A 26,643-nucleotide genomic window follows, 5' to 3' on the forward strand; every position below is an offset into this window, starting at 1 on the left:
AACGATGGAAAATCCGGGATGCGCGAGGCCAGAATTGCAGGAGCGCAGAGATCTCGAAGGGCTTTAGGGCTGGACAAAGTTTCAACCAACATTGAACACTAGCAAAGAAAAAGGATTTCAAGATTGAGAAAGGAACTAGGTCAAACGTGGAGAGTTGAAGAGGGAAAAATCATTAAATTGTATATATGTGTGATATATGTATGTGTGTGTGTGTCGATATATATATCCACACACAGGCGCATATATAAATAAGTATATATTATATATATCGCACATATATTTACATATATACAATTTAATGATTTTTCCCTCTTCAACTCTCCACGTTTGACCTAGTTCCTTTCTCAATCTTGAAATCCTTTTTCTTTGCTAGTGTTCAATGTTGGTTGAAACTTTGTGTGTCTCTCTGTCCACATATATGTTTGTGGCTAAAAGGGGAAGGGTTTGTTTCTGGATCTTCTGCTGTCTAATACATTACAGTACAGGATTGAGTTACAGCTGTTGCTTTGACTATAACTTGACAACCCAATGCAAATACCTCCAATTCCCAATACCATCCAACACCTGTTCACACTGCTTCAAATACCATCTTCCCTGCTTTAATCTCCCCCGGCCCTTATTACAAGGGGAGCTGCAGTACAACAGTGAAGCAGTTTAGGCTTCAGTTGTAGAGTGTTTCCGTTAGATCCCAGCTGAAGCACTGTGTTCAGTTCTGGTCACTGCCCCTCTGGAAGGATATATTGGCCTTGGAGTGGGTGCGGCACAGATTAACCAGAATAAGACTGGGGCTTAGAGGGTTAAATTATGAGGATAGGTTGCAGACATGTGGGTTGTAGTCCCTCACATTTGGCAGTTTGAGGGGTGATCTAGTCCAGGTGTTTAAAAGGATTCGGTTAGAGTAGATACAGAGTAACTATCGGCTCTGGTGGGGGAATCAAAGCAAGAGGACATAAACGTAACATTGTAGTTAAGCCATGCAGGAATGAAATCAGGAAATGCTTTTTTCACACAGGGTAGTGAAAATCTGGAACCCTCTTTTACCCCCAAAAGGCTGTGAATGCTGGAGGTCAAATTTTCAAATCTGTGATTGATAGATTTCTTTGATTGGTGAGATTATCCAGGGACATGGATCAAAGGCGGGTAAATAGAGTTGAGGTGCAGCTCTGACGTGATCTCACTGAATGGCGGAATAGGCTGAATGGCCCCCTCCTAATATAAGAAATAGCAGTATTTGGCCCCTCGCGTCTGCTCCGCCATTTAATACAATCATGTCTGATCTGATCATGGACTCGGGTCCACTTCCCTGCTCGCTCTCCATAATCCTGTTGCCATCTACATACAAAAACATTTTGCACGGGAGGTGAATTTTAGTTTATTTTACTCATCACTGAGTTTTTCTGATTTCTATACCGGGGGTGGTGGTTAGCTAACACTGAGGAAGAACGCAACATAATACAAGAAGATATTGAAAAACTTGCACTTTGGTCGGAAAACTAAAAACATCACCTGCACCTTTAGAAAATAAGAACTGAATGAGGTCAAAGAGCAAAGGAATCTACAGATACAGGTGAAAAAAATCATTAAAAGCTGCATCGCAGGTCAGCAAAGCAACTAAAAATGCTAACAGAACACTGGGATTTATTTCTCGGGGTATAGAATTCAAAAGTAGTGAAGTTCTGTAAACCTTGTATAGGACCCTGGTCAGCCCACATTTGGAACACTGCACAGTCCTGCTCTCCATACTATAAAAAGGACATAGAAGCCCTGGAGAAAGTGCAAAAAAGACTTACAAGGATAGAGAGGTTGTAGCTATCGGGAAAGATTTAACAGGTTGGGAATCCTTCCTTTAGAAAAGAGAAGTCTTCGAGGTGATCTAATAGAGGTCTTTAAAATTATGAATGGGTTGGACAGGGTAGATGTGGAGAAAATGTTTCCACTTGTGGGAGAATCCAAAACTAGGGGCCATAAATACAAGATAGTTACTAATAAATCCAATAACAAGAAAAAGACTTGCATTTATATAGCGTCTTTCACAACCACCGGCCATCTCAGTGCTTCGCAGTCAATGAAGTACTTTTGGAGTGTAGTCACTGTTGTAATGTGGGAAACTTGGCAGCCAATTTGAGCACAGCAACAAACAGCAATGCGATAATGACCAGATCATCTGTTTTTTTATGATGTTGATTGAGGGATAAATATTGGCCCAGGACACCAGGAATAACACCGCTACTCTTTATCAAAATAGCGCCATGGGATCTTTTACATCCACCTGAGAGAGCAGACGGGGCCTCAGTTTAACGTCTCATCAGAAAGAGGGCACTTCTGACATTCAGCACTCCCTCAGCACTGCACTGGAGTGTCAGCTTAGATTTATGTGCTCAAATCTCCGGAGTGGGATTTGTACCCACAACAGTCTGACTCGGAAGCGAGTGTGCTGCCCACTGATCCACGGCTGACATTTGTACAATGGCAATCAATCAATCATCTTAGGCAGACCCTCAGAATTGAGGTTTTCCTGAGCTGGTCATCAATCATTTGCACCACCATCACATCTACCTGTACCCAGCTCATTGCTTCATCCAGGTTCCTCAAATCTGCAAAAAATGAACAACGCGCATTTATATAACATCACAAAATACCCCAAGGTGCTTCACAGGAACGTTATCAAATAAAATTTGACACCAAGCCATATGAGCTATTAGGAAAGGTGATCTAAAGCTTGATTGAATGGGTCGGTTTTAAGGAACATCTTAAAGGAGGAGGGAAAAGTTTAGGGAGGGAATTCCAGGCAGCTGAAGGCATAGCCACCCATGGAATCAAGAGCAAGAGGACAGAAACTTAAAATTGTAGCTAGGCCATGTGGGAGTGAAATCAGGAAACACACTTTTTTCTCAGAGGGATGTGGAAATTTGGAATCCTCTTTCCCCCAAAAAGGCTGTGAATGCTGGAGGTCAATTCAAATTTTCAAAGACTGTGATTGATAGATCTTTTGATGGGTAAGGTTATGGAGTAAATGGAATTGAGGTGCAGCTCTGCCGTGATCTCACTGAATGGCGGAACAGGCTCGATGGACTGAATGGCGGAACAGGCTCGATGGGCTGAATGGCCGACTCCTGTCGCCATCTACATACAAAAACATTTTGCACGGGAGGTGAATTTTAAATTATTTTACTCCTCGCTGAGCTACAAATAAGTTCTTCTGATTTCTATACCGGGGGTGTGTTTTTTTTTAAGCTAACACTGAGGAAGAATGCAACATAATACAGGAAAATATTGGAAAACTTGTAGGCTGGGTGGTTAAGTGGCAAATGAACTTTAGCAAAGATAAATGCGAGGTGATGCACTTTGGTAGGAAAACTAGAAACATCACCTGCACCTTAGAAAATAAGAACTGAACGGGGTCAAAGAGCAAAGGGATCTACGAATACAGGTGAAAAAAATCATTAAAAGCAGCATCACAGGTCAGCAAAGCAACTAAAAATCCCGACAGAACATTGGGATTTATTTCTAGGGGTATAGAATTCAAAAGTAGTGAAGTTCTGTAAACCTTGTATCGGACCCTGGTCTGCCCACATTTGGAACACTGTGCACAGTCCTGCTCTCCATACTATAAAAAGGACATAGAAGCCCTGGAGAAAGTGCAAAAAAGATTTACAAGGATAGTACCAGAATAGAGAGGTTGTAGCTATCGTGAATGATTGAACAGGTTGGCGATTCTTCCTTTAGAAAAGAGAAGTCTGGAGGTGACCTAATAGATGTCTTTAAAATTATGAATGGGTTGGACAGGGTAGATGTGGAGAGAACGTTTCCACTTGTGGGAGAATCCAAAACTAGGGGCCATAAATACAAGATAGTTACTAATAAATCCAATAACAAGAAAAAGACTTGCATTTATATAGCATCTTTCATGACCACCGGACGTCTCAGAGCGCTTTGCAGCCAATGAAGTACTTTTGGAGTGTAGTCACTGTTGTAATGTAGGAAACGTGGCAGCCAATTTGAGCACAGCATGCTCCCACAAACAGTAATGTGATAATGAGCAGATCATCTGTGTTATTATGTTGATTGAGGGATAAATATTGGCCCAGGACACCGGGGATAACTCCCCTGCTCTTCTTCGAAAGAGTGCCATGGATGTTTTACATCCACCTGAGAGGGCAGACGGGACCTCAGTTTAACGTCTCATCCGAAAGACGGCATCTCCGACAGTGCAGCACTCCCTCAGCACTGTACTGGAGTGTCAGACTAGATTAATGTGCATAAGTCTCTCAAGTGGATCTTGAACCCACAACTTCTGGCTCAGAGGCAGGTGTGCTACCCACTGAGCCACAGCTGACACTACAGGGGATTAAGGAGAAATATATTTACTCAGAGTGGGTGGTTAGAATATGAAACACGCTACCACAGGAAGCTTAGAGGCTTTCAAAAGGAATCTCGATGAGTACATAAGAGGAATGTGAATAGAAAGATAAGCTGAAAGTCTGAAATGCTAGGGAACTAAGGGTCTAGTGAGCAAGAGGCATTAAAGGAAATGATTCTTAGTAAGAAAATAGTGCTGGAGAAACTAATGGGACTGAAGGCACATAAATCCCCAGGGCCTGATGATCTGCATCCCAGAATACTAAAAGAGGTAACCATGGAAATAGTAGATGCATTGGTTATCATCTTCCCAAATTCTATAGATTATGGAACAGTTCCTGCAGATTGGAGGGTGGCAAATGTAACCCCACTATTTAAAAAAGGTGGGAGAGAGAAAACAGGGAGCTACAGACCGGTTAGCCTGACATCAGTAGTAGGGAAAATGATGGAGTCTATTATAAATGATGTGACAACGGCACACTTAGATAATATCAACGGGATTAAACAAAGTCAACATGAATTTATGAAAGGAAAATCATGTTTGACAAACCTACTGGAGTTTTTTGAGGATGTAACTGATAGAATACATAAGGGAGAACCAGTGGATGTAGTGTATTTTGATTTTCAGGAATTTTGATAAAGTCCCACATAAGAGGTGACTGTGCAATATTAAAACACATAGAATTGGGGTAATGTATTGGCATGGATTGAAAATTGGTTAACTGACAGGAAACAGAGTAGGAATAAACTGGTCTTTTTCAGGGTGACGGGCAGTGACTAGTGGAGTATCACAGGGACCAGTGTTTGGGCCCCAGCTATTCACAATATATATATAAATGATTTGGATGAGGGAACCAAATGTAAGAGAAACATAGAAAATAGGTGCAGGAGTAGGCCATTCAGCCCTTCGAGCCTGCACCACTATTCAATAAGATCATGGCTGATCATTCACCTCAGTACCCCCTTTCCTGCTTTCTCTCCATACCCCTTGATCCCTTTAGCTGTAAGGGCCATATCTAACTCCCTCTTGAATAGATCCAATGAACTGTTATCAACAGCTCTCTGCATTAGGGAATTCCACAGGTTAACAACTTTCTGAGTGAAGAAGTTTCTCCTCATCTCAGTCCCAAATGGCTTATTCCTTGTGTCCCCTGGTTTTGGACTTTCCCAACATCAGGAACATTCTTCCTGCATCTAACCTGTTCGGTCCTGTCAGAATTTTATAAGTTTCTATGAGATCCCCTCTCATCCTTCTAAACTCCAGTGAATACAGGCCCAGTCGATCCAGTCTGTCCTCATATGTCAGTCCTGCCATCCCGGGAATCAGTCTGGTGAACCTTCGCTGCACTCTCTCAATAGCAAGAATGTCCTTCCTCAGATTAGAAGACCAAAACTGAATGCAATATTCCAGGTGAAGCCTCACCAAGGCCCTGTACAACTGCAGTAAGACCTCCCTGCTCCTATACTCAAATCCCCTAGCTATGAAGGCCAACATACCATTTTCCTTCTTCATCGCCTGCTGTACCTGCATGCCAACTTTCAATGACTGATGAACCATGACACCCAGGTCTCGCTGCACCTCCCCTTTTCCTAATCTGCCGCCATTCAGATAATATTCTGCCTTCGTGTTTTTGTCACCAAAGTGGATAACCTCACATTTATCCACATTATACTGCATCTGCCATGCATTTGCCCACACACCTAACATGTCCAAGTCACCCTGCAGCCTCTTAGCGTCCTCCTCACAGCTCACACTGCCACCCAGCTTAGTGTCATCTGCAAACTTGGAGATATTACACTCAATTCCTTCATCTAAATCATTAATGTATATTGTAAATAGCTGGGGTCCCAGCACTGAGCCCTGTGGCACCCCACTAGTCACTGCCTGTCATTCTGAAAAGGAACCGTTTATCCTGATTCTCTGTTTCCTGTCTGCCAACCAGTTCTCTATCCACGTCAGTACATTACCCCCAATACCATGTGCTTTAATTTTGCACACCAATCTCTTGTGTGGGACCCTGACAAAAGCCTTTTGAAAGTCCAAATAAACCACATCGACTGGTTCTCCCTTGTCCACTCTACTAGTTACATCCTCAAAAAATTCTAGAAGATTTGTCAAGCATGATTTCCCTTTCATAAATCCATGCTGACTTGGACCGATCCTGTCACTGCTTTTCAAATGCGCTGCTATTTCATCTTTAATAATTGATTTCAACATTTTCCCCACTACTGATGTCAGGCTAACCGGTCTATAATTACCCATTTTCTTTCTCCCTCCTTTTTTAAAAAGTGGGGTTACATTCGCTTGCTGACGACACAAAACTAGGTGGGATTGTGAGTTGAGGAGGATAAAAAGATGCTGCAAGGCAATTTAGATAGATTGAGTGAGTGGGCAAACACATGGCAGATGCAGTATAACATGGATAAATGTGAAGTTATCCACTTCGGTAGGAAAAATATAAGGACAAAGTACTATTTAAATGATGATGGCTTGGGAAGTGTCGATTTACAGAGGGACCTGGGTTTCCTTGTACACCAGTCATTGAAAGCAAACATGCAGGTGCAGCAAGCAGTTTGGAAGGCAAATGGTATGTTGGCCTTCATTGCAAGGATTTGAGTACAGGAGCAAGGATGTCTTACTGCTATTATTCATGGCCTTGGTGAAACTGCACCTCGAGTATTGTGTGCAGTTTTGGTCTCCTTACTTAAGAAAGGATATACATGCCATAGAGGAAGTGTAGCGAAGGTTCACCAGACTGATTCCTGGGATGGCAGGACTGCCGAATGAGGAGAGATTGGGTCGACTAGGCCTGTATTCACGAGAATTTAGAAGAATGAGAGGGGATCTCATTGAAACGTATAAAATTCTGACTGGGTTGGATAGACTGGATGCGGGAGGATGTTTCCCCTGGCTGGGAAGTCTAGACCAAGGGGTCACAGTCTCAGGATACGGGGTAGGAAATTTAGGACTGAGATGAAGAGAAATGTTTTCACTCAGAGGGTGGTGAACCTGTAGAATTCTTTACCACAGAAGGCTGTGGAGGCCAAGTCACTGAATATATTTAAGAGAGATATAGATAGATTTCTAGAAACAAAAGGCATCAAGGGGTATGCCTTTTTCTTTTTCTTAGCAGTAAGAAACATTTGGCGTTGTTACCAATTAAGTTAATCTAAGGGGTAAGCCATGGCAGGAGTGCCCAGACCAGTGTCATGCTCCTCCTCTGCTATGTGGGTAATCAAGGACACAACAAGTGTCCCTGACAATTACATGTGCAGGAAGTGTATCCAGCTGCAGCTCGTGACAGACCGCATTGCGGCACTGGAGCTGCGCATGGACTCTGGAGCATCCGTGATGCGGAGGATGTCGTGAATAGCACGTTTAGTGAGTTGGTCACACCACATGTAAACATTACACAGCCAGATAGGGAATAGGTGACCATCAGGAGCAGTGGAAGGAAGGTAGTGCAGGGGTCCTCCGCGTTCATCTCCCTCCAAAACAGATACACCACCTTGAGTACTGTTGGGGGAGATGACTCATCAGGGGAAGGCAGCAGCAGCCAAGTCCATGGCACCAGGGGTGGCTCTGCTGCACAGGAGGGCAGCAAAAAGAGGGGAGAGCTATAGTGATAGGGGATTCGATTGTAAGGGGAATAGATAGGTGTTTTTTGCGGCTGCAAACGAGACTCCAGGACGGTATGTTGCCTTCCTGGTGCAAGAGTCAAGGATGTCTCGGAATGGCTACAGCGCATTCTGGAGGGGGAGGGTGAACAGCCAGTTGTGGTGGTGCATATAGGTACCAACTTTATAGGTAAAAAAACGGGATGAGGTCCTACAAGCTGAATTTAGGGAGCTAGGAGTTAAATTAAAAAGTAGGACCTCAAAGGTAGTAATCTCAGGATTGTTACCAGTGCCACGTGTTAGTCAGAGTAGGAATTGCAGGATAGCTCAGATGAATACGTGGCTTGAGGAATGGTGCAAGGTGGAGGGATTCAAATTCCTGGGACATTGGAACAGGTTCTGGGGAGGTGGGACCAGTACAAACCGGACGGCCTGCACCTGGGCAGGACCGGAACCGATGTCCTAGGTGGAGTGTTTGCTGGTGCTGTTGGGGAGGGTTTAAACTAAAATGGCAGGGGGATGGGAATCTATACAGGGAGACAGAGGGAAGTAAAAAGGGGGCAGAAGCAAAAGGTAGGAAGGAGAAAAGCAAGAGTGGAGGGCAGAGAAATCAATGGCAAAAATCAAAAAGAGCCACATTACAACATAATTCTAAAAGGATAAAGAATGCTAAAAAAACAAGGCTGAAGGCTCTGAGACTCAATGCGAGGAGCATTCATAGAAACATAGAAAATAGATGCAGGAGTGGATCATTCGGCCCTTCGAGCCTGCACCACCATTCAATAAGATCATGGCTGATCATTCCCTCACTACCCCTTTCCTGTTTTCTCTCCATACCCCTTGATCCCTTTAGCCGTAAGGGCCATATCTAACTCCCTCTTGAATATATCGAACGAACTGGCATCAATAACTCTCTGCGGTAGAGAATTCCACGGGTTAACAACTCTCTGAGTGAAGAGGTTTCTCCTCATCTCAGTCCTAAATGGCCTACCCCTTATCCTTAGACTTTATTCCCTGGTTCTGGACTTCCCCAACATCGGGAACATTATTCCTGCATCTAACCTGTCCAGTCCCATCAGAATTTTATATGTTTCTATGAGATCCCCTCTCATTCTGCTAAACTCCAGTGAATAAAGGCCCAGTCGATTGCGTCTCTCCTCATAGGTCAGTCCTGCCATCCCGGGAATCAATCTGGTGAACCTTCGCTGTACTCCCTCAATAGCAAGAACATCCTTCCTCAGATTAGGAGACCAAAACTGAACACAATATTCCAGGTGCGGCCTCACCAAGATTCAGAAAGCAGTTAAAAAAGCTTACGAGATCCTGCGCTTCATAAATGGAGGCATAGAGTAAAGAAGCAAGGAAGTTATGATAAACCTGTATAAAACACTGGTTCGTTCTCAACTGGAGTATTGTGTCCAATTCTGGGCACCGCACTTTAGGAAAGATGTGAAGGCCTTCGAGAGGGTGCAGAAAAGATTTTCAAGAATGATTCCAGGGCCGAGGGAATTCTGTTACATGGCTAGACTGGAGAAAATATTTGCAGGGCTACAGGAAAAGGGCAGGGGAGTGGGACTAGCTGAAGTGCTTGTGCAGATAGCCGGCACGGGCTCGACAGGCCAAATCGCCTCTTTCTGTGCTGTAACCGTTCTATGATTCTATGCTGAGGGACAAAGAATAGAAGGGGGAAAATGGAGGAGATAACAGCTGAGACTGTCTGGCCTCCTCCGATTAGGGTACATCACCTGTGGCACTTCCACCTTCCATGCAGTCGCTGGCTCTGCTTATACCCTCAAAGCCATTTACATACAGGATGCATAGGAACAGGAATCGGCCATTCAGCCCCTCGAATCCGGTTCCGTGATCTGTACCTCGACTCCATTTGAGAATTTGATCCACATTCGTTCATACCCTTACCCATGTGATCGAGGGTACTCGTCATCGCTGGGGAGCCACTTCAGGCTGGGACTGGCATCGGGTGGGCTTACGGAAGTTTCGAAGCCCCTCTTTGGCCTCTGCGAGGCTGGGTCCTGCAAGCACTGGCACAGTGACGAGATCAGAAAAAACATTGTTGCCCCTCCTGTTGCTAACCCTTAATCATTGGGATGTTTGTGCCTATATTAGGATCAACACAGTTCATGGCATCTGAGGTTTTATTAACTGGTAAGAGAAACACCTTAAGCCACCGGGCATGTGGGCTGTGATCTGGTTCTTGTCTAGTTGTGTTTGGGGGAGTGTGTGTGCATAAATGTGTAAGTAAGTGTGTATCTGTCTGTAAATAAGTGTATGTAAGTATTTTTTTTATTCGTTCATGGGCTGTGGGCATTGCTGGCAAGTCCGGCATTTATTGCCCATCCCTAACTGCCCTTGAGAAGGTGGTGGTGAGCCGACTTCTTGAACCGCTGCAGTCCCGTGTGGTGAAGGTGCTCCCACAGAGCTGTTAGGGAGGGAGTTCCAGGATTGTGACCCAGCGCCGTTGAAGGAACGGCCGATATATTTCCAACTCAGGATGGTGTGTGACTTGGAGGGGAATATGGAGGTGATGGTGTTCCCGTGCACCTGCTGCCCTTGCCCTTCTAGGTCGCGGGTTTGGGAGGTGCTGCCGAAGAAGCCTTGGTGAGCTGCTGCAGTGCATCTTGTAGATGGTGCACACTGCAGCCACGGTGCGCCGGTGGTGGAGAGAGTGAATGTTTAAGGTGGTGGATGGGTTGCCGATCAAGCGGGCTGCTTTGTCCTGGATGGTGTCGAGCTTCTTGAGTGTTGTTGGAGCTGCACTCATCCAGGCAAGTGGAGAGTGTTCCATCACACTCCTGACTTGTGCCTTGTAGGTGGTGGAAAAGATTTGGGGAGTCGGGAGGTGAAGTCACAAGTATGTGTGTGTGCAAGTAAGTGTGTGCGTGTGTGTAAATAAGTGTGCGTGTGTGTGTGTGTGTGTAAGGTAGTGTGTGTAAGAATATGTGTGCGTGAGTGTATAAGTGTGTAAGTATGTGCATTTAAGTCTGCATGTGTGCAAGTGTGCATGCAAGTGGGTGAATGTGTGTATGTGATAAAGACATTGGGGGTGATGAGGCTCCACTGAATGAGATGTGCCTGCCTCCCTCAGCAACTATGCTGCCAAGTACAAATGATCGGAGCAACAGGGAATTACTGCACCATAGACTCTGCCAGGAGGTTAATGCTAAATAAGGGGACTGATCCTGCACAATTTATACTCTGCCAATTGGAGAGTCAACCCCAAACAGAATAAAGGAACAGGAAGTACATGAATAAATATAAAAGTGAAGTAAAAACACCTTCTGATCTGACTAATGGAAGTTCCCCAACTGCTAGAGATTGATTGCTATGTTCAGTCAACTAATCCATTACAACAACTTGCCTATATATAGCACTTTTAATGCAGTAAAACGTCCAAAAGACGGTGAACAGGAGTGACTATCAGACAAAAACTGACTGAGCCATCAAAGAGGTAGATTTTAAGGAGAATCTTAAAGGAGAAGAGAGCGAGGTGGAGAGGTTTACAGTGGGAATTTCAGAGCTAAGGGCCCAGATAACTGAAGGCACGGCCGCCAATGGCTGGGCAATAAAAATCAGGAATGCACAAAAGGCCAGAATTGGAATCATGACACTATCGGGATGGTCGAAGGTGAACTAGATGGGACCATTTTCTAGCAATCCCCCTGTCTCTCTCACATGCACACAAACTGCATCATATATACAATACACACACATCATCACATACATACTATCAACAAATGCACAGGTTTGTATATATAAAAGATCTTCCCTGTGGCTCCAGGGAGCGAGCACACTATGATCAGAGATCAGAGAGATTGAGAAGCTGGGAGTGTCCTCCTTGGAGCAGAGAGGATCGAGGGGAAACCTAACCGAGGTATTCAAAATGTTGAGTTGTTTTGATAGAGCAAGTGGAGAGAAACTGTTCCCTCTGGCAAGTGGGTTGGTAGCCAGAGGCCACGGATTTAAAATAAGAGAGGGGAAATTAGAAGAATTTTCCCTAAACCTCTCTGCCTCACTTTCCTCCTTTAAGACGCTCCTTAAAACCTACCTCTTTTCAAAGCTTTTGGTCAGTTGCTGTAATTTTTTATGTGGCTCGGTGTCAAATTGATTTGTTTCGTCTTATAACACTGCTGTGAAGCGCCTTGGGACTTTTACTATGTTAAAGGCGCTATATAATTACAAGTTGTTGCTATTGTTGTTATGATCTGGAACGCACCATCTGAAAGGGTGGTGGAAGCAGATTCCATGGGAGCTTTCAAAAGGCAATTGGACACGTACTTGAAGAGGACTAATTTTCAGGGTTGTGGGGAAAAGCTGGGGTGTGGGACTACATTGGACAGCTCTTTCAAAGAGTCAGCACAGGCAAGGCGGGCCGAATGGCGGCCTCCTGCGCTGTATGGGTCTATGATCCGAGTCTCCCTCAGAACATAAGAAATAGGAGCAGGAGTAGGCCATATGGCCACTCGAGACTGCTCCGCCATTCAATGAGATCATGGCTGATCTGATCCTGGCCTCAGCTCCACTTCCCCGCCCTCTCCCCATAACCCTTGACTCTCCAGTAGTTCAAAAATCTGTCTATCCCCACCTTAAATAAATTCAATGACCCAGGCTCCACAGCTCTCTGGGGTAGAGAATTCGACAGATTCACAACCCTCCGAGAAGAAATTCCTCCTCATCTCCATCTTAAATGAGCGACCCCTTATTCAGAAACTATGCCCCCTAGTTCCAGATTCCCCCACGTGAGGAAACATCCTCTCTCCATCTACCTTATCAAGCCCCCTCAGAATCTTATATGTTTCAATAAGATCACCTCTCATTCTTCCAAACACCAATGAGTACAGGCTCAAACTGCTCAATTTTTCTTCATAAGATAACCCTTTCATCTCAGGAATCAACCTCGTGAACGTTCTCTGAACTGCCTCCAATGCAAGTATATCCTTCCTTAAATACGGAGACCAAAACTGTATGCAATACTCCAGGTGTGGCCTCACCAATACGCTGTACAGTTGCAGCAAGTCTTCTCTGCTTTTATACTCTATCCGCCTTGCAATAAAAAGGTCAACATTCCATTTGCCTTCCTACTTACTTGCTGTACCTGCGTACTAACTGTTTGTGTTTCATATACGAGGGCACCCAGATCCCTCTGTACCGCAGCATTCTGTCGTCTCTCTCCATTTAAATCATATTGTGCTTTTCTACTCTTTTCAGTTCTGGTTAGGAGATAGTTCATGTGCATCGCTCCTGTGTTGTGGCTCCAACACGCTGAGGTTTTGGCCCTGCTTCCTGTGCAGTTTACAAATATGCTCTGAAGGTTAACCTTAAGAGTCACCTCAAAATAACACAGACTCCACCCCGACGCAGTCCAAAGCTTATTTGTCTACCCTCACCCAGCACAAATTGACTGATTCCGGGCATCGTTACACCCCGATGAGCCTGTCGGAGGCCAGGTTCACCCAAACCTGCTTAACTGGATAGGAAAGCTAAAAACTTCCGCGAATTACACAGGAGAGCTGTCAGCACCCTTCAGAAAGACAGGTGAACGGTTACAGTGGGGGGTTGGAGTGGCTCTAACCAGCATTCTGCCTTAAGTGAAAGAACAGGACTAGTCAGGAGCAACACTATCACCAGAGATACTGTGTTTAAAAAATGTTTTAATATATTTATTGTGAACCGTCAGTTCTTGTGCTGGTAAATATATTACTGTCACAGTGCCTTGATACAGACAGCGATATCCAACTGTATGGAAGCCACGGTTCAAACGACTGTTACACTGACATCATCAAGTCACCCTGCTCCTGAACGGTTTTGACAAGAGTAAATAAGAAGAAACTATTCCCACTGTCGGGAGGGTCAGTAACCAGAGGAGACACAGATTTGAGCTGATTGGTAAAACAAAGAGGTGACATGGGAGGGGCAAAAAATGACGCGAGTTGTTTGTGATCTGGAATGCACTGCCTGAAAAGGGCGGTGGAAGCAGATTCAATAGTAACTTTCTAAAGGGAATTGGATAAATACTTGAAAAGGAAAACATTTTTGCAGGGCTCTGGGGTGGGGGGGGGGGGGGGGCGAGGGGGACCAATTAAATCGCTCTTTCAAAGAGCCGTCACAGGCACGATTGGCCGAAAGATCTCCTTCTGCGTTGTATCACTCTATGATTCCTCTGCCTGGTTGCAACCATCCTCACTCACACCTTTACACCTGGCTCATTTCACTGATCGCACTCGAAGCAATGGATCCGATTAGGTTTGTGGTATTCTTAATACTCGCCTGTTCCCCAACCCTCCATACAAATGTCACTGGGTGCAGTAGCATAGTGGTAATCTTACTGGATTCGCTGATCCAGCGTGGTGCCTGGACTAATGATCTGGAGACAAGGGTTCAATCCTCCCACGGCAGCTGGGGGAATTTAAATTCAGTTAAAATAAATCTGGAATGAAAAGCTAGCGTCAGTAATGGTGACCAGGGATTGTCGTAAATACCCATCTGGTTCACTAATGTCCTTTAGGGAACGAAATCTGCCGTCCTTACCCCAGTCTGGCCAATACGTGACTCCAGACCCACAGCAGCAATGTGCTTGGCTCTTAACTGCCATCTTAAAATGGCCTAGCGAGGCACTCTGTTGCATGAGGCGGCTCACACCACCTTCTCGAGGGCAATTCGGGATGGGCAATAAATGCTGGCCTTGCCTACATCACTGTGAACAAATTTTTTTTAAAAATGTGTGCGCTTCAGAATTTTTTTTAAGTGGTCTCTCTCACCCGCTCATCACTGAATAAAATCCAATGCAAAGAGGAAGGCTCTTTACACCAGGCTAATGGCAGGTTCAAATGATTCGGTGGCGTTTCAACACAAGTCGAAAATCCTTTATGGTGAATCCCAGTCACAGGCCGGGGAGCTCCTAGCTTCTGCGCTCACCCATCTCCACCGATCCACTTGACCAGAGGCAGCACCGCCCGGCCATCGAGTGGGGCAGCGGAGAAACCCACAGCCAACGACTCTCCGAGTCGGCCGTATGACGGGGATTAGAAGAGGGGGTGGGGGAAGAGAAGGGCACCAGATGGCGAGCAAGAGTGACAATCCTAGCTGAATTTATTTCCCCCCCCCCCCAAACCATAGAGGTTTACAGAACAGGAGGCCCTTCGGCCCATTGTATCAGTGCTAGGGCAATTCCTAAAACTAATCCCACTTACTCACTCTCCGTAGTCCACTTTCCCCTTAAAAGATGCAAACGCCTCTGCCACAACCACTCCCGGTGGCAGCATATTGCAGCGCTCCATCAACCCTGCTTTAGAGTTGGAACAGACATCTCTTCTGTTCCCCTTTCTCTTAGTCGCGATTTAAAATAAATGACCCTGGTCATAGAACTCAGGGGGGAGGGACCTTAAAATTAGAGGTAGGCCGTTGGTGGCAAAAACAGGAAGGCAGAATATTATCTGAATGGTGACAGATTAGGAAAAGGGGGGGTGCAATGAGACCTGGATGTCATGGTACATCAGTCATTGAAAGTTGGTGTGCAGGTACAGCAGGCGGTGAAGGTGGCAAATGGCATGTTGGCCTTCGTAGCAAGAGGATTTGAGTATAGGAGCAGGGAGGTCTTACTGCAGATGGACAGGGCCTTGGTGAGGCCACACCTTGAATATTGTGTTCAGTTTTGGTCTCCTAACTTGAGGAAGGACATTCTTGCTATTGAGGGAGTGCAGCGAAGGTTCACCAGACTGATTCCCGGGATGGCAGGACTGACATATGAAGAGAGACTGGATCGTCTAGGCTTATATTCACTGGAATTTAGAAGAATGAGAGGGGATCTCATAGAAACATATAAAATTCTGACGAGATTGGACAGGTTAGATGCAGGAAGAATGTTCCCAATGTTGGGGAAGTCCAGAACCAGGATAAGGATAAGGGGTAAGCCATTTAGGACCAAGGTGAGGAGAAACTGCTTCACTCAGAGAATTGTGAACCTGTGGAATTCTCTACCACAGAAAGTTGTTGAGGCCAGTTCGTTGGATATATTCAAAAGGGAGTTAGATGTGGCCCTTACGGCTAAAGGGATCAAGGGGTACGGAGAGAAAGTAGGAATGGGATACTGAAGTTGCATGATCAGCCATGATAATATTGAATGGTGGTGCAGGCTCGAAGGGCCGAATGGCCTACTCCTACATCTATTCTCTATGTTTCTATGTTTCAGGGACCTTCTTCACACAAATGGTCTGTAGAAATCTGGAATACTTTCTTCCCCCAAAAAGCTGTTGAAGCTGCAGGGGGAGGGGGGGGGTTGGGGGGCGGTCAAGCCTGAGATTGAAATGTTGTTAGACAAGTGTATTAAGGTTACGGAACCAAGGCGAATAAATGGCGTTAAGATGCAGATCAGCCATGATCTAATTGAAGGCGGAACAGGCTCGAGAAGCTGAATGGCCTCCTCCTGCTCCTATGATGTGCAAGGTCACTGCCTTTCTCGATCAAAAGAAATAGTTTATCCTTATTCAAACCCTTCATAATTAAAAAAAAAACACTATTTAATCTCGTTTTAGTCTTTTCTGCGTTAGTGGAGATACTCGCCACTGTCTCAAGACTCTCCTCATAAGTATTGCTTCCCCTCGCGCCCCGAGACCAGGTGGCTCAGCGCAGACTGAAGAGAGAGCCCAGTTCCCCCACCTGGTCTGCCCCTTACTGCTCCCCTCACACAACGTGTATTTACTCACTTATCATTTTTATTTAAAATCAGAATAAAATATGACCAATTCATGTGCCACAACATTCCCAAGCCGGAGTAAATACGACTTTACTCAGTGCTCTGCCTCCTCACAAACCTGACAATAACAAAGTTAGTGGTTTAATTGATTCCAAAATAGCTTCACAGTCTAGGGTTGCCAACCCTCCAGGAATTGAAAAAAAAGACTTGCATTTATATAGCGCCTTTCACGACCACTGGATGACTGAAAGCGCTTTGCAGCCAATGAAGTACATTTGGAGTGTAGTTACTTTGTAATGTACGAAATGCACACAGCAAGCTCCCACAAACAGCAATCTGATATTGACCAGATCCTCTGTTTTAGCAATGTTGATTGAAAGATAAATATTGGCCAGGACACCGGGGATAACTGTCCTGCGCTTCTTCGAAATAGTGCCCATGGGACCTTTTACGTCCCCGAGAGAGCAGGTGGGGCCTCGGTTGAACGTCTTTGTCTGAAAGACGGCACCTCCAACAGAGCAGCACTCCCTCAGCACTGCACTGGACTGTCAGCCTGGATTTTTATGTTCAAGTCCTTGGGGTGGGATTTGAAGATTTAGCTGCGAGCAACAGCCACGAGAAAAGAAAACACGAAAGTAATAAAAAATATTGGAGACGGGGGGATAAAGGCTATTTGACTGAGCGGTTGGTCATGTGATGAAACCTCCAGGAATCTGTACAAACACAGAGTTGGCAACCCTACTTCACACAAAGGTATCCCGTCACGAACGGAGGTTAGTTTCCCCCGCCCAAGTCAGAAACAGTCAGTAATAAATATAATCATCGTCACAGTTCTGCCTCACACCAACAGGTCAGCAGAAAGCCCAGGTGGGGAAATGGCGGTAAGGGGTCAGAGGCAAAAGCCCACCCAACTTGCTCCGTAGCGTCTCAGCAACCGTTGCACAATCCAACCCAGAGGTGCTGCTCCCTGTGACTGGCATTCTCTCTATTTCCCTGCTGCTGATGGCCATGGGTTTGTTGTAAGTGGGCTTGGCCTCTGGGTAGCAAAGGGCCATGGCAGAACAAAACCCCAAAGATTCAATTTAGTCCACTGTGGGCCGACAGCAAAGCAAGAAAGACTTGGATTTATATAGCGCCTTTCACGACCACCGGATGTCTCAAAGCACTTTACAGCCGAAGAAATACTTTTGAAGTGTAGTCACTGTTTGCGCACAAGCACAGTCCCACAAACAGCAAAGTGATAACGGCCAGATAATCTGTTTTAGTGATGATGATTGAGGGATCAATATTGGCCCAGGACACCCGGGATAATTCCCCTCCTCTTGTTCGAAATGGTGCCGTGGGATCTTTTACAGCAGACAGGGCCTCAGTTTAGCGTCTCATCCGAAAGATGGTACGCCCAACAGTGCAGTGTTCCCTCAGCGCTGCAGTGAAGTGTCAGCCTACCACTCAAGACCCCGGAGTGGGACTTGAACCCACAATCTTCTGACCCACTGAGGCGAGTGTGCTACCCACTGAGCCACAGCTGACACCGAGAGTGCGCGAGCGAGCGAGCCTGGGAACTTACTCCTCATATCTGACTGCCTTTGCCGCCAGCTTTTGAACCTACTGCTGCTGCATCAGGCCAAGGCCCGCCCACTCTCGTCAGCCATATTCCGAGAGGGTTTCATCACATGACCTTCCCACCCGCCAACTGTTTCCCGGCACCATGCCGCCATTGGCCCACCCAACACGTCCATCATTTGGCGGCGCTCCGGCCAATCGGAAAGGGAGAAGACCCGATCGGATGCATTGAGGGCAATGGAGAACAATGTCAGGGCTGGTGGGGGGGTAGGGGGGGAGGGGGGGGGGGGGCGCAATCATATAAAATTGAGGTTAATTTTAACCTGACACACTTGTCGGGAAACTGATGGGATGGTGGACAACACTGGTTTTACAATCCTGCCCCGATTTTACTCTATTGAAGTTACGGAGAGTAATACCGGACAGGGTGTAAAACCAGTGTTTCACCCAACCCCGTGGCACTCCTATCTGCAGCGTTAGGTTATGGAGTCTACTGGCAGCTTGGGGTCGCTCTATTCTGTCTTGTACTCACAATATATTTTGTTGTTAACGTAAATCCATTTGTTCAGGACGAGACGGGTTTAACTTGCGGTCAATGGGTTAGGTACAGCACGGGTTAGATACAGAGTAAAGCTCCCTCTACACTGTCCCATCACGCACTCCCAGGGCAGGTACAGCACGGGTTAGATACAGAGTAAAGCTCCCTCTGCACTGTCCCATCAAACACTCCCAGGGCAGATACAGCATGGGTTAGATACAGAGTAAAGTTCTCTCTACACTGTCCCATCAAACACTCCCAGGGCAGGTACAGCACGGGTTAGATACAGAGTAAAGCTCCCTCGACACTGTCCCATCAAACACTCCCAGGGCAGGTACAGCACGGGGTTAGATACAGAGTAAATCTTCCTCTACACTGTCCCATCAAACACTCCCAGGGCAGGTACAGCACGGGTTAGATACAGAGTAAAGCTCCCTCGACACTGTCTCTATACTTGTCAGGTACTGATTCTTGGCTGCACTATCTTAAGCTCTTATTTTTAAATAAATTCAATGCAGGCAGGAATGTAACACGAACCCTTGATGAATTTGCTACAAATAAACCAGGAAGGACATTAAACCTTATGTCCCAATTAGGGGGGAGTGGTGCTGTGGGCCCTTCCTCACTGGGAACCAGACTGTGGCTACCCCAAATTCTACCTTCAATGTAAGGATCTCCCATCCAGCTCAGTCAAACCTCACCATGACCTCGGCCATTAACATTCTAAGACCACACCATTGCAAACCTTGCTCTAGCTCCGTGTTCCCCATTTTGCCACCTTTGGTTTTTTTATACGCCTCCACACATGAGCAGGAAGTATGCAGGCAAGACTACACCAAGCTCTTCCATAACATTAGATTTAAAAAGCCAAATTCTATCTCCAATCTTTTTAAACACGAGAGGAGAAACATATAATGCCAGATTCGCACAATAAAAAACTATTCACGTGATATAAACAAGTGATCAACACTCGATTAGATTCCAGCCTGTAACTCCCTCCTGGGTATCCATTATTTTATATATAAATCCTCTGAACCCCTTGATTAGATTACAGCCTGTACCTCATTCCCGGCTTTCCGTTATTCTATATATAAACCATCATAATCTCTTATAGTTAGATTCAATATTTGTAATATGTATTGTGTCAGTAGTTGCAGGAGATTGCTGAGAGTGTGTCAGTATTTCAGGGGGTACCCAGGAGTGCGTCAGCACAGGTGAGACGTCCGAAATCTGGAAACCTTGGGACCAAGGCTGTTCCGGATTCTGGGTATTTCAGAACGTCTTTGCCTGGGTTGAGGTAGATAGGGTAGGGGAGCGGTCAGTTGGGTCGAGGCCAACAAGGTGGGGGGGGGGGGGGGGGGGGGAGTCAACTGTGCCGGGGGGGGGGGGGGGAGGTTGAGCTGAGGAGCAGGGGGGGGGGGGGGCGGCGGCGAGGTCAGGCCCTGGCCAGGGTAGGTCGGGCCGAGGCGGGGATGGTTGCGCGGCTAAGGCAGGGAGAGTCTGGATTTCGGAACATTTTCCGGTTTCCGGACGACCCCGCCGTGGGTCAGCCCGGTGTCCAGATTCCGAAACTCCGGATTTTGGATGTCGCACCTGTATTTGCAGGGGACCCCCGGTATTGCGTCAGTATTTGCAGGGGACCCCGGGAGTGTGTCAGTATTTGCAGGGGACCCTCGGAGTGTGTCTTTGCAGGGAGTCCCCAGGAGTGTGTGTCAGTATTTGCAGGGGACCCCCGGAGTGTGTCAGTATTTGCAGGGGACCCCCGGAGTGTGTCTTTGCAGGGAGTCCCCAGGAGTGTGTGTCAGTATTTGCAGGGGACCCCCGGAGTGTGTCAGTATTTGCAGGGGACCCCCGGAGTGTGTCTTTGCAGGGAGTCCCCGGGAGTGCGTCACTATTTGCAGAGAGTCCCCAGGAGTCTGCTCCTCCAGCCCTCCGATGCTCACCCGTGCTCCCTACCCCCGATCTGAACCGACCCCCAGTCGGTCCCCACATCCCCTCCTCTGGCAATCCCCATGCTCTTCCACCACCCCACCCTCCCTCCCTCTCCCCCACGTGATCCCGCCCTCCCTCCTGAGGCCTAGTGCCACAGGCCTTCCGGCCCACAGGCAGCCAGCCTCTCAATCTGGCTGGCTTTGGGTGGAAATCAGCAGTTTCCAATGCAAATCAAGCCCTGCCATTAAAAGCGCTCTCCTGGTTTTCCCGACCGCTCCCAACCTGCCTCTGGATTAAAATTCAGGCCTAAATGTCTCTGAGGCGACAGGGCCCTGCCGGTTGTTATAAGTTGACAATTCTGGAACCTCAAGCAAGCGATTTCCCTCCCACAGCGCTGGCAGCAATATTTCTCCTCTGCCTCCTGCCCACTTGCTATCCTGAGGGCAGGGATTCAGGCTGGGGGGACAGTTCCCTTGAGGGTAGCATTCAGCCCAGCTGTGTCTGGTGTGTTCCATGCCCCAAATCGCCAATCTTGGGTTGGACTGAGGGTCCATTACAGGCCCGAATACCACACCGCCACCCCCCCCCCCCCCCCAACCCCATCACCCTTCAATTCCGAGCACATACCCAGGTGGTAAAACACACTGGCCTTTCCCCGAGCTGCAAATTCTGGTGGTGGGCCCGTGTTTTTATTACGTTGCATCACACGGAGCTGCCCCCACCCCACCCCACATGGATGTCTACCACACTCAAGAGCTCCTCCACACACAGACCTCCACCACGGACCTCCCCCACACACGCGGAGCTCCCCCACACACGCGGAGCTCTCCACCAGTTTAAATGGGGGGTGGGGAGGAACGATTTCCGGGCCTGGGGATCCCCTGGACGCAGTGAGTTTAGGATGGGCCGAGTTCAAGCCGTGCACTCCACCCCGCGACGATATTCCCGTACTCCCGGAATATCGTCCAAGCGATCCTATAGATCTCCCCCTTCCCTGCGGCCCCACCGCCACCCGGGCCTAGGAACAGGAAAGTCTGCCCTGCAAATCAGGAGAAGTAGGGGGGGGTTACAGCGTTAATCCCCTGGGAGCCAGGATATCATGGTCAGCTGAGAGAGATTTACAGAACAAAGACGCAATTTGTTTCTCAGCATCCTTGAGTAGACAAGCATTCATGAGATTTGATTTTTTTTTTTACACAAACACCCTTCAAGTGCTGGAAATCGGAAATGGAAATAGAAAGTTCTGGAAAGACACAGCAGGAGTGGTAGAGAGGAAAGGGCGGGTTAACGTGTCCGGACGAGCCCCACGGTCGGGTCTGATGGAAGGATCGACATCCAGCACATTATCCCACCTGTCCCTCTTTTCGGACATGCTGCCGGGTAGTTCCAGAACTTTTCACAGTCAAATACCTCCTCGCCAGCTGGGGAAACTTTAATTTCTGTTCAGTCCCTTCCCAGACTGCGAACGCAACACGGCGCACTCCAAGGCCGGTGACACGATTCCCGGTGGCACCTGGTCGAAAACGGCTCAGTAAAAACACAGCCAGGCTCAGAACACTAGCTCGGTACCAAGTTCAGAATCAGTTCTGAATCCAATACAACTTCACTGGTAAATAAATACAATCTAAGGGGGGGGGGGGTAAATGAAAACCAGCCGAACCCAGTGTCAAAAATAAACAATTACAAAAATGAGCAGCCTGTAAATATACTTCAATGCTGATTTTCAAGTTTTAAACAAGAGACAGGGAAATGCAGAAAAAGGTTTCGCTGTCCTGACGCTTTGCTCAGTCAATTACCTCCCCGTGTTGTGTGGCTGGGCAAATGCTCGCCTCACCCCACACCCACTCCAAATCAAACTGGCCTCCTTGGAACCTACTGACGGCGGGGTAACAGCGCGCGCGGGGACACCAGCTATTCGGCAAGGGGGAGCAGCGCAGTCACACGCTCCTCGGAATCTACCGACGGCGGGGCAACAGCGCGCGCGGGGGCACCAGCTATTCGGCAAGGGGGAGCAGCGCAGTCACACGCTCCTCGGAATCTACCGACGGCGGGGTAACAGCGCGCGCGGGGACACCAGCTATTCGGCAAGGGGGAAGCAGCGTAGTCACACGCTCCTCGGAATCAACTGACGCCGGGGTAACAGTGCGCGCGGGACACCAGCTATTCGGCAAGGGGGGGGGGGGAACACCGCAGTCACATTGTCCTCCTCCAATACCCGCACACTTTCACGGAATCAGAAAGCATCCGGTTTCCTGCCCCCAGCCCAACCGCCCTTCACCCGAATGTAACAAGGTCGATGTCAACTGCAGCGTCCCTCCTCCTCCTCATCCCCCCCCACCCCCAACATCCAAACCCCTGCGGAATCCCGCTAGGCCCAGCGCGGATTGAATGAACCAGGCCCTTTTTTGATCTGCGTGGCTCAGTCACACGGGGGCGAGTTAATCTCTCTCCCCCCCGACCAATCAGGAGGGCTTGCCAAGCACGATGGCTACCACGGCGGTACCCCTTTAAATACCCCGCCTTGGCTTCGAGACCCGACGATGGTACGTGCAGAAATCTTACATCTTAACTTTTTTTTAAATTACAAAGTCGTCTGCCCCATACAAAATTGTGTGTGTGCGTGTGCGCGCTCACACATGTTGAAAGACACTTACTTAAGTGAAACAGAATTCTCTTAAAAAAATATTGCAGTGAGTCACCTTAAAAGGAGTCACATTAGTTTTTGTTTGTCCTTTGAAAGAAGTAAGTTTTCAGCCCCACACACACACACACACAGGCCTGGGATCATGTCCCTGTGCATGTTGTCATCAGGGGCCTGATGGTGCTATGGAGTCCTCCAGGTCCTTCGTTTCCACCTCGAGGTCCACCTTCTCCTGGTGCTGGATGCTCACTCCGAGGACCATAAGTTGCACCCCGCCGAAGAGCAGTGCCAACTGCACCATGTAGGTCTGCACCAGCCAGAGAACCAGTGCCATCCCGTAACAGACCACCAGGAACAGGGCCATCCCGTGAAGCCAGAGCTTGGCCAAGCCCCGGAGGCCCAGCACATCCAGGGCCATGCGGAAGACAGGGGAGGCCAGGCAGAGGAAGCCCACCACAAACATGTCGAAGAGATGCCGGATAAAGTTGAAGGAGATCTCAAAGTGCTCGGGGGCTTCGCATCTCCTGGTGGGAGCCTCACCTCCTGGTGCTCCTTGAGGTCCCACAGCCACCTCCTCCTCCGCCTCCTTCTCCTCTTGCTTCGCCTCCTCTTCCTCGTCCTTCCTCCCCAGATGTTGGAGGTCCACCTCATCCAACTTGACCTCTTGTTCCAGTTGGCTCCTGTCCGCCTTGATCCTCCTCCTCAGCCAGCGCAGCGAAGGCTTGAGCCAGCCCAGAGCTCGGGCCAGCAGAGCAGCCAAGTTGGGGACGAGCCTCAGCAGCCAGCGAGCCCTCTTCATCCTGGGAGAAGTACTTGCAACCGCGCCGCCCTGGGCGACAGTCTCCGCTGGGCTGCCCCGCTCCGCCGCCGCCCGCACCGCGGTGTTCCCCATGAAAGTAACCAGGAGAAATGCGGCCAAACTCATGCAGGGGGAAGAGGAGGGGGGGGCGGGGGGGAACTAGCAGAGGGGGGAAAGAGAGGAAAAAAAACAAGAAAAAGGAAGAGAGGGGAAACAGCTGGGTCCTTCCTTTCTCCAACCCTCCCCGCTTTCGGGAAATTCTTCCTGACGTTGTGAAAGGAGGGACCAGACGGCAACGTAAGAAGCTCATGTTACACATCATTATCATAGGCATACACTGTGGCCAAGGTTTGCAACATTTGCCGAGTGCAGGCGAAATTGACATCCCAAGGCACGGCCGAAATTAACCACTGGGTGGGGCTGGAGTGGAAGAGGCGGAGAGTGAGTCACTTTCCCTGCAGCCGACTGGGAGTCCTATCCACCCCGCTCCTCCCCCCCCCCCCCCCCACACATACACCCTTTCTCCAAACTCAGCGCAAGAGGCCCATTGCACCTTTGCAGGCTCTTTGGGGGAAAAAGCAAGACTTGCATTTATATAGCGCCTTTCACGACCACCGGACGTCTCAAAAGCGCTTTACAGTCAATGAAGTACTTTCCGTGAGTGCGGTCGCTGTTGTCATGTAGGGAAAGTTGGCAGCCAGTGTGTGCACAGCAAGCTCCCACAGACAGCAATGTGATCATAACATAAGAAATAGGAGCAGGATTAGGTCATTCAGCCCATCGAGCCTGATCCGCCATTCAATAAGATCATGGCTGATCTGATCATGGACTCAGCTCCCGTTCCCTGCCCGCTCCCCATAACCCTTTACTCCCTCATTGCTCAAAAATCTGTCTATCTCCGCCTTAAATATATTCAATGACCCAGCCTCCACAGCTTTCTGGGACAGAGAATTCCATAGATTTACAACCCTCTGAGAGAAGAAATTTCTCCTCATCTCAGTTTTGAATGGGCAGCCCTTTATTCTAAAACTATGTCCCCTAGTTTTAGTTTCCCCTATGAGTGGAAATATCCTCTCTGCATCCACCTTGTTAAGCCCCCTCATTACCTTATATGTTTCGATAAGATCACCTCACTTTCTTCTGAACAGATCATCTGTGTTTTTGTTATGTTGATTGAAGGAGAACTCCCCTCGCTCTTCTTCGACATAGTGCCATGGGATCTTTTACATTCACCCAAGAGAGCAGACGGGGCCTCGTTTTCAAGTCTCATCCAAAAGACGGCACCTCCGACAGTGCTGCACTCCCTCAGCACTGCACTGGGAGTGTCAGCCTAGATTTATGTGCTCAAGTTCCTGGAGTGCGACTTGAACCCACAACCTTCTGACTCAGAGGTGAGTATGCTGCCCACTGAGCCACAGCTGTAAAAGCCTTCCACTTTGTCCCATTCTTCATATAGAAATAAGTTGCATTTATATAGCCATTTTCATGACCTCAGGATGGCCCAAAGTGCCTTACAGCCAAGGAAGTACTTTTGGCAGGGGGAGGGGGGCGCTGCAGTCACTGTTGTGATTTAGGGAAACACAGACAGTAAATTTGCGCACGGCAAGCTCCTAATAATGAGATAAATGACCAGTTAAGCTGTTTTAATGAGATAGTTGATTGAGGGATAAATATTGGCCAGGATACCAGGGATAACTCTCCTGCTCTTCTTCGAAATAGTGCCATTCGATCTTTTACATCCACCTGAGAGAGCAGACAGGGCCTCAGTTTAACATCTCATCTGAAAGACAGCACCACAGACAGTGTAGCACTCCCTCAGCACTGCACTGGAGTGTCAGCCAGGATTATATGCTCAAGTCCCTGGAGCCACAACCCTCTGACTCAGAGGCAAGAGGCAAGACCTGAGCCATAGCTGACGGCTAAGTGTTCCCTTTTATTCTTTGCTCAACTATTTATTCCCTTCCCTTTCACAAGCTGAGGCAATCATCTGTAGCATTGCAGAAAGTCAAACAAGGCCCATGGTGAAGTGAGGGTTAGAGGGCAGGAGATCATTGGAACAGGTCATGCAGAAGGAATTAAAACCACATTCAACAGGATTGTGGGATTCCTTGTGGCCCAGGGAGCCATTGACTGTGCACATGTGGTCACGAGAGCTCCTCATTTAGATGCAGAGGTGTTCAGGAACAGGAAGGTATTCCGTTTCTGTCCTTATTTTTATATAATAGTTAGATTTTATATTATCATTCAGGTTTACAATTAAATATCGAAGTCTATGGCAGTGTGAGACTTGTCTCGACTGGTAAGGCAGGTAAGGGATTTGTAGAGTCACTGGAAGATTGTTTTATGAGTCAGTTTTACAATATGTGTTAGCTGTGACTCAATGGGTAGCACCCTCTCACCTCTGAGCCAGAAGGTGGTGGGTTCAAGTCCCACTGCAGAGACTTGAGCACAAAAGTCCAGGCTGACTCTCCAGTGCATTGCTGAGG

General features: G+C 47.8%; 1 protein-coding gene across 1 annotated transcript; it reads right to left on the reverse strand.

The window, feature by feature from the left end:
* Positions 1-2,536: 2,536 nt before the first annotated feature.
* Positions 2,537-24,305, reverse strand: c19h6orf47 (chromosome 19 C6orf47 homolog). Its single transcript, XM_070862207.1, has 2 exons — positions 23,417-24,305; positions 2,537-2,594 (listed from the first exon to the last, which is right to left on the reverse strand). The coding sequence occupies exon 1, from the start codon at positions 24,281-24,283 to the stop codon at positions 23,525-23,527; it is 759 nt and encodes a 252-aa protein (XP_070718308.1). The 5' UTR covers positions 24,284-24,305; the 3' UTR covers positions 2,537-2,594; positions 23,417-23,524.
* Between the last annotated feature and the right edge of the window lie 2,338 nt (positions 24,306-26,643).

This window comes from Pristiophorus japonicus, chromosome 19 (assembly GCF_044704955.1).
Source record: "Pristiophorus japonicus isolate sPriJap1 chromosome 19, sPriJap1.hap1, whole genome shotgun sequence".
In the NCBI taxonomy this organism is placed as follows: domain Eukaryota; kingdom Metazoa; phylum Chordata; class Chondrichthyes; family Pristiophoridae; genus Pristiophorus; species Pristiophorus japonicus.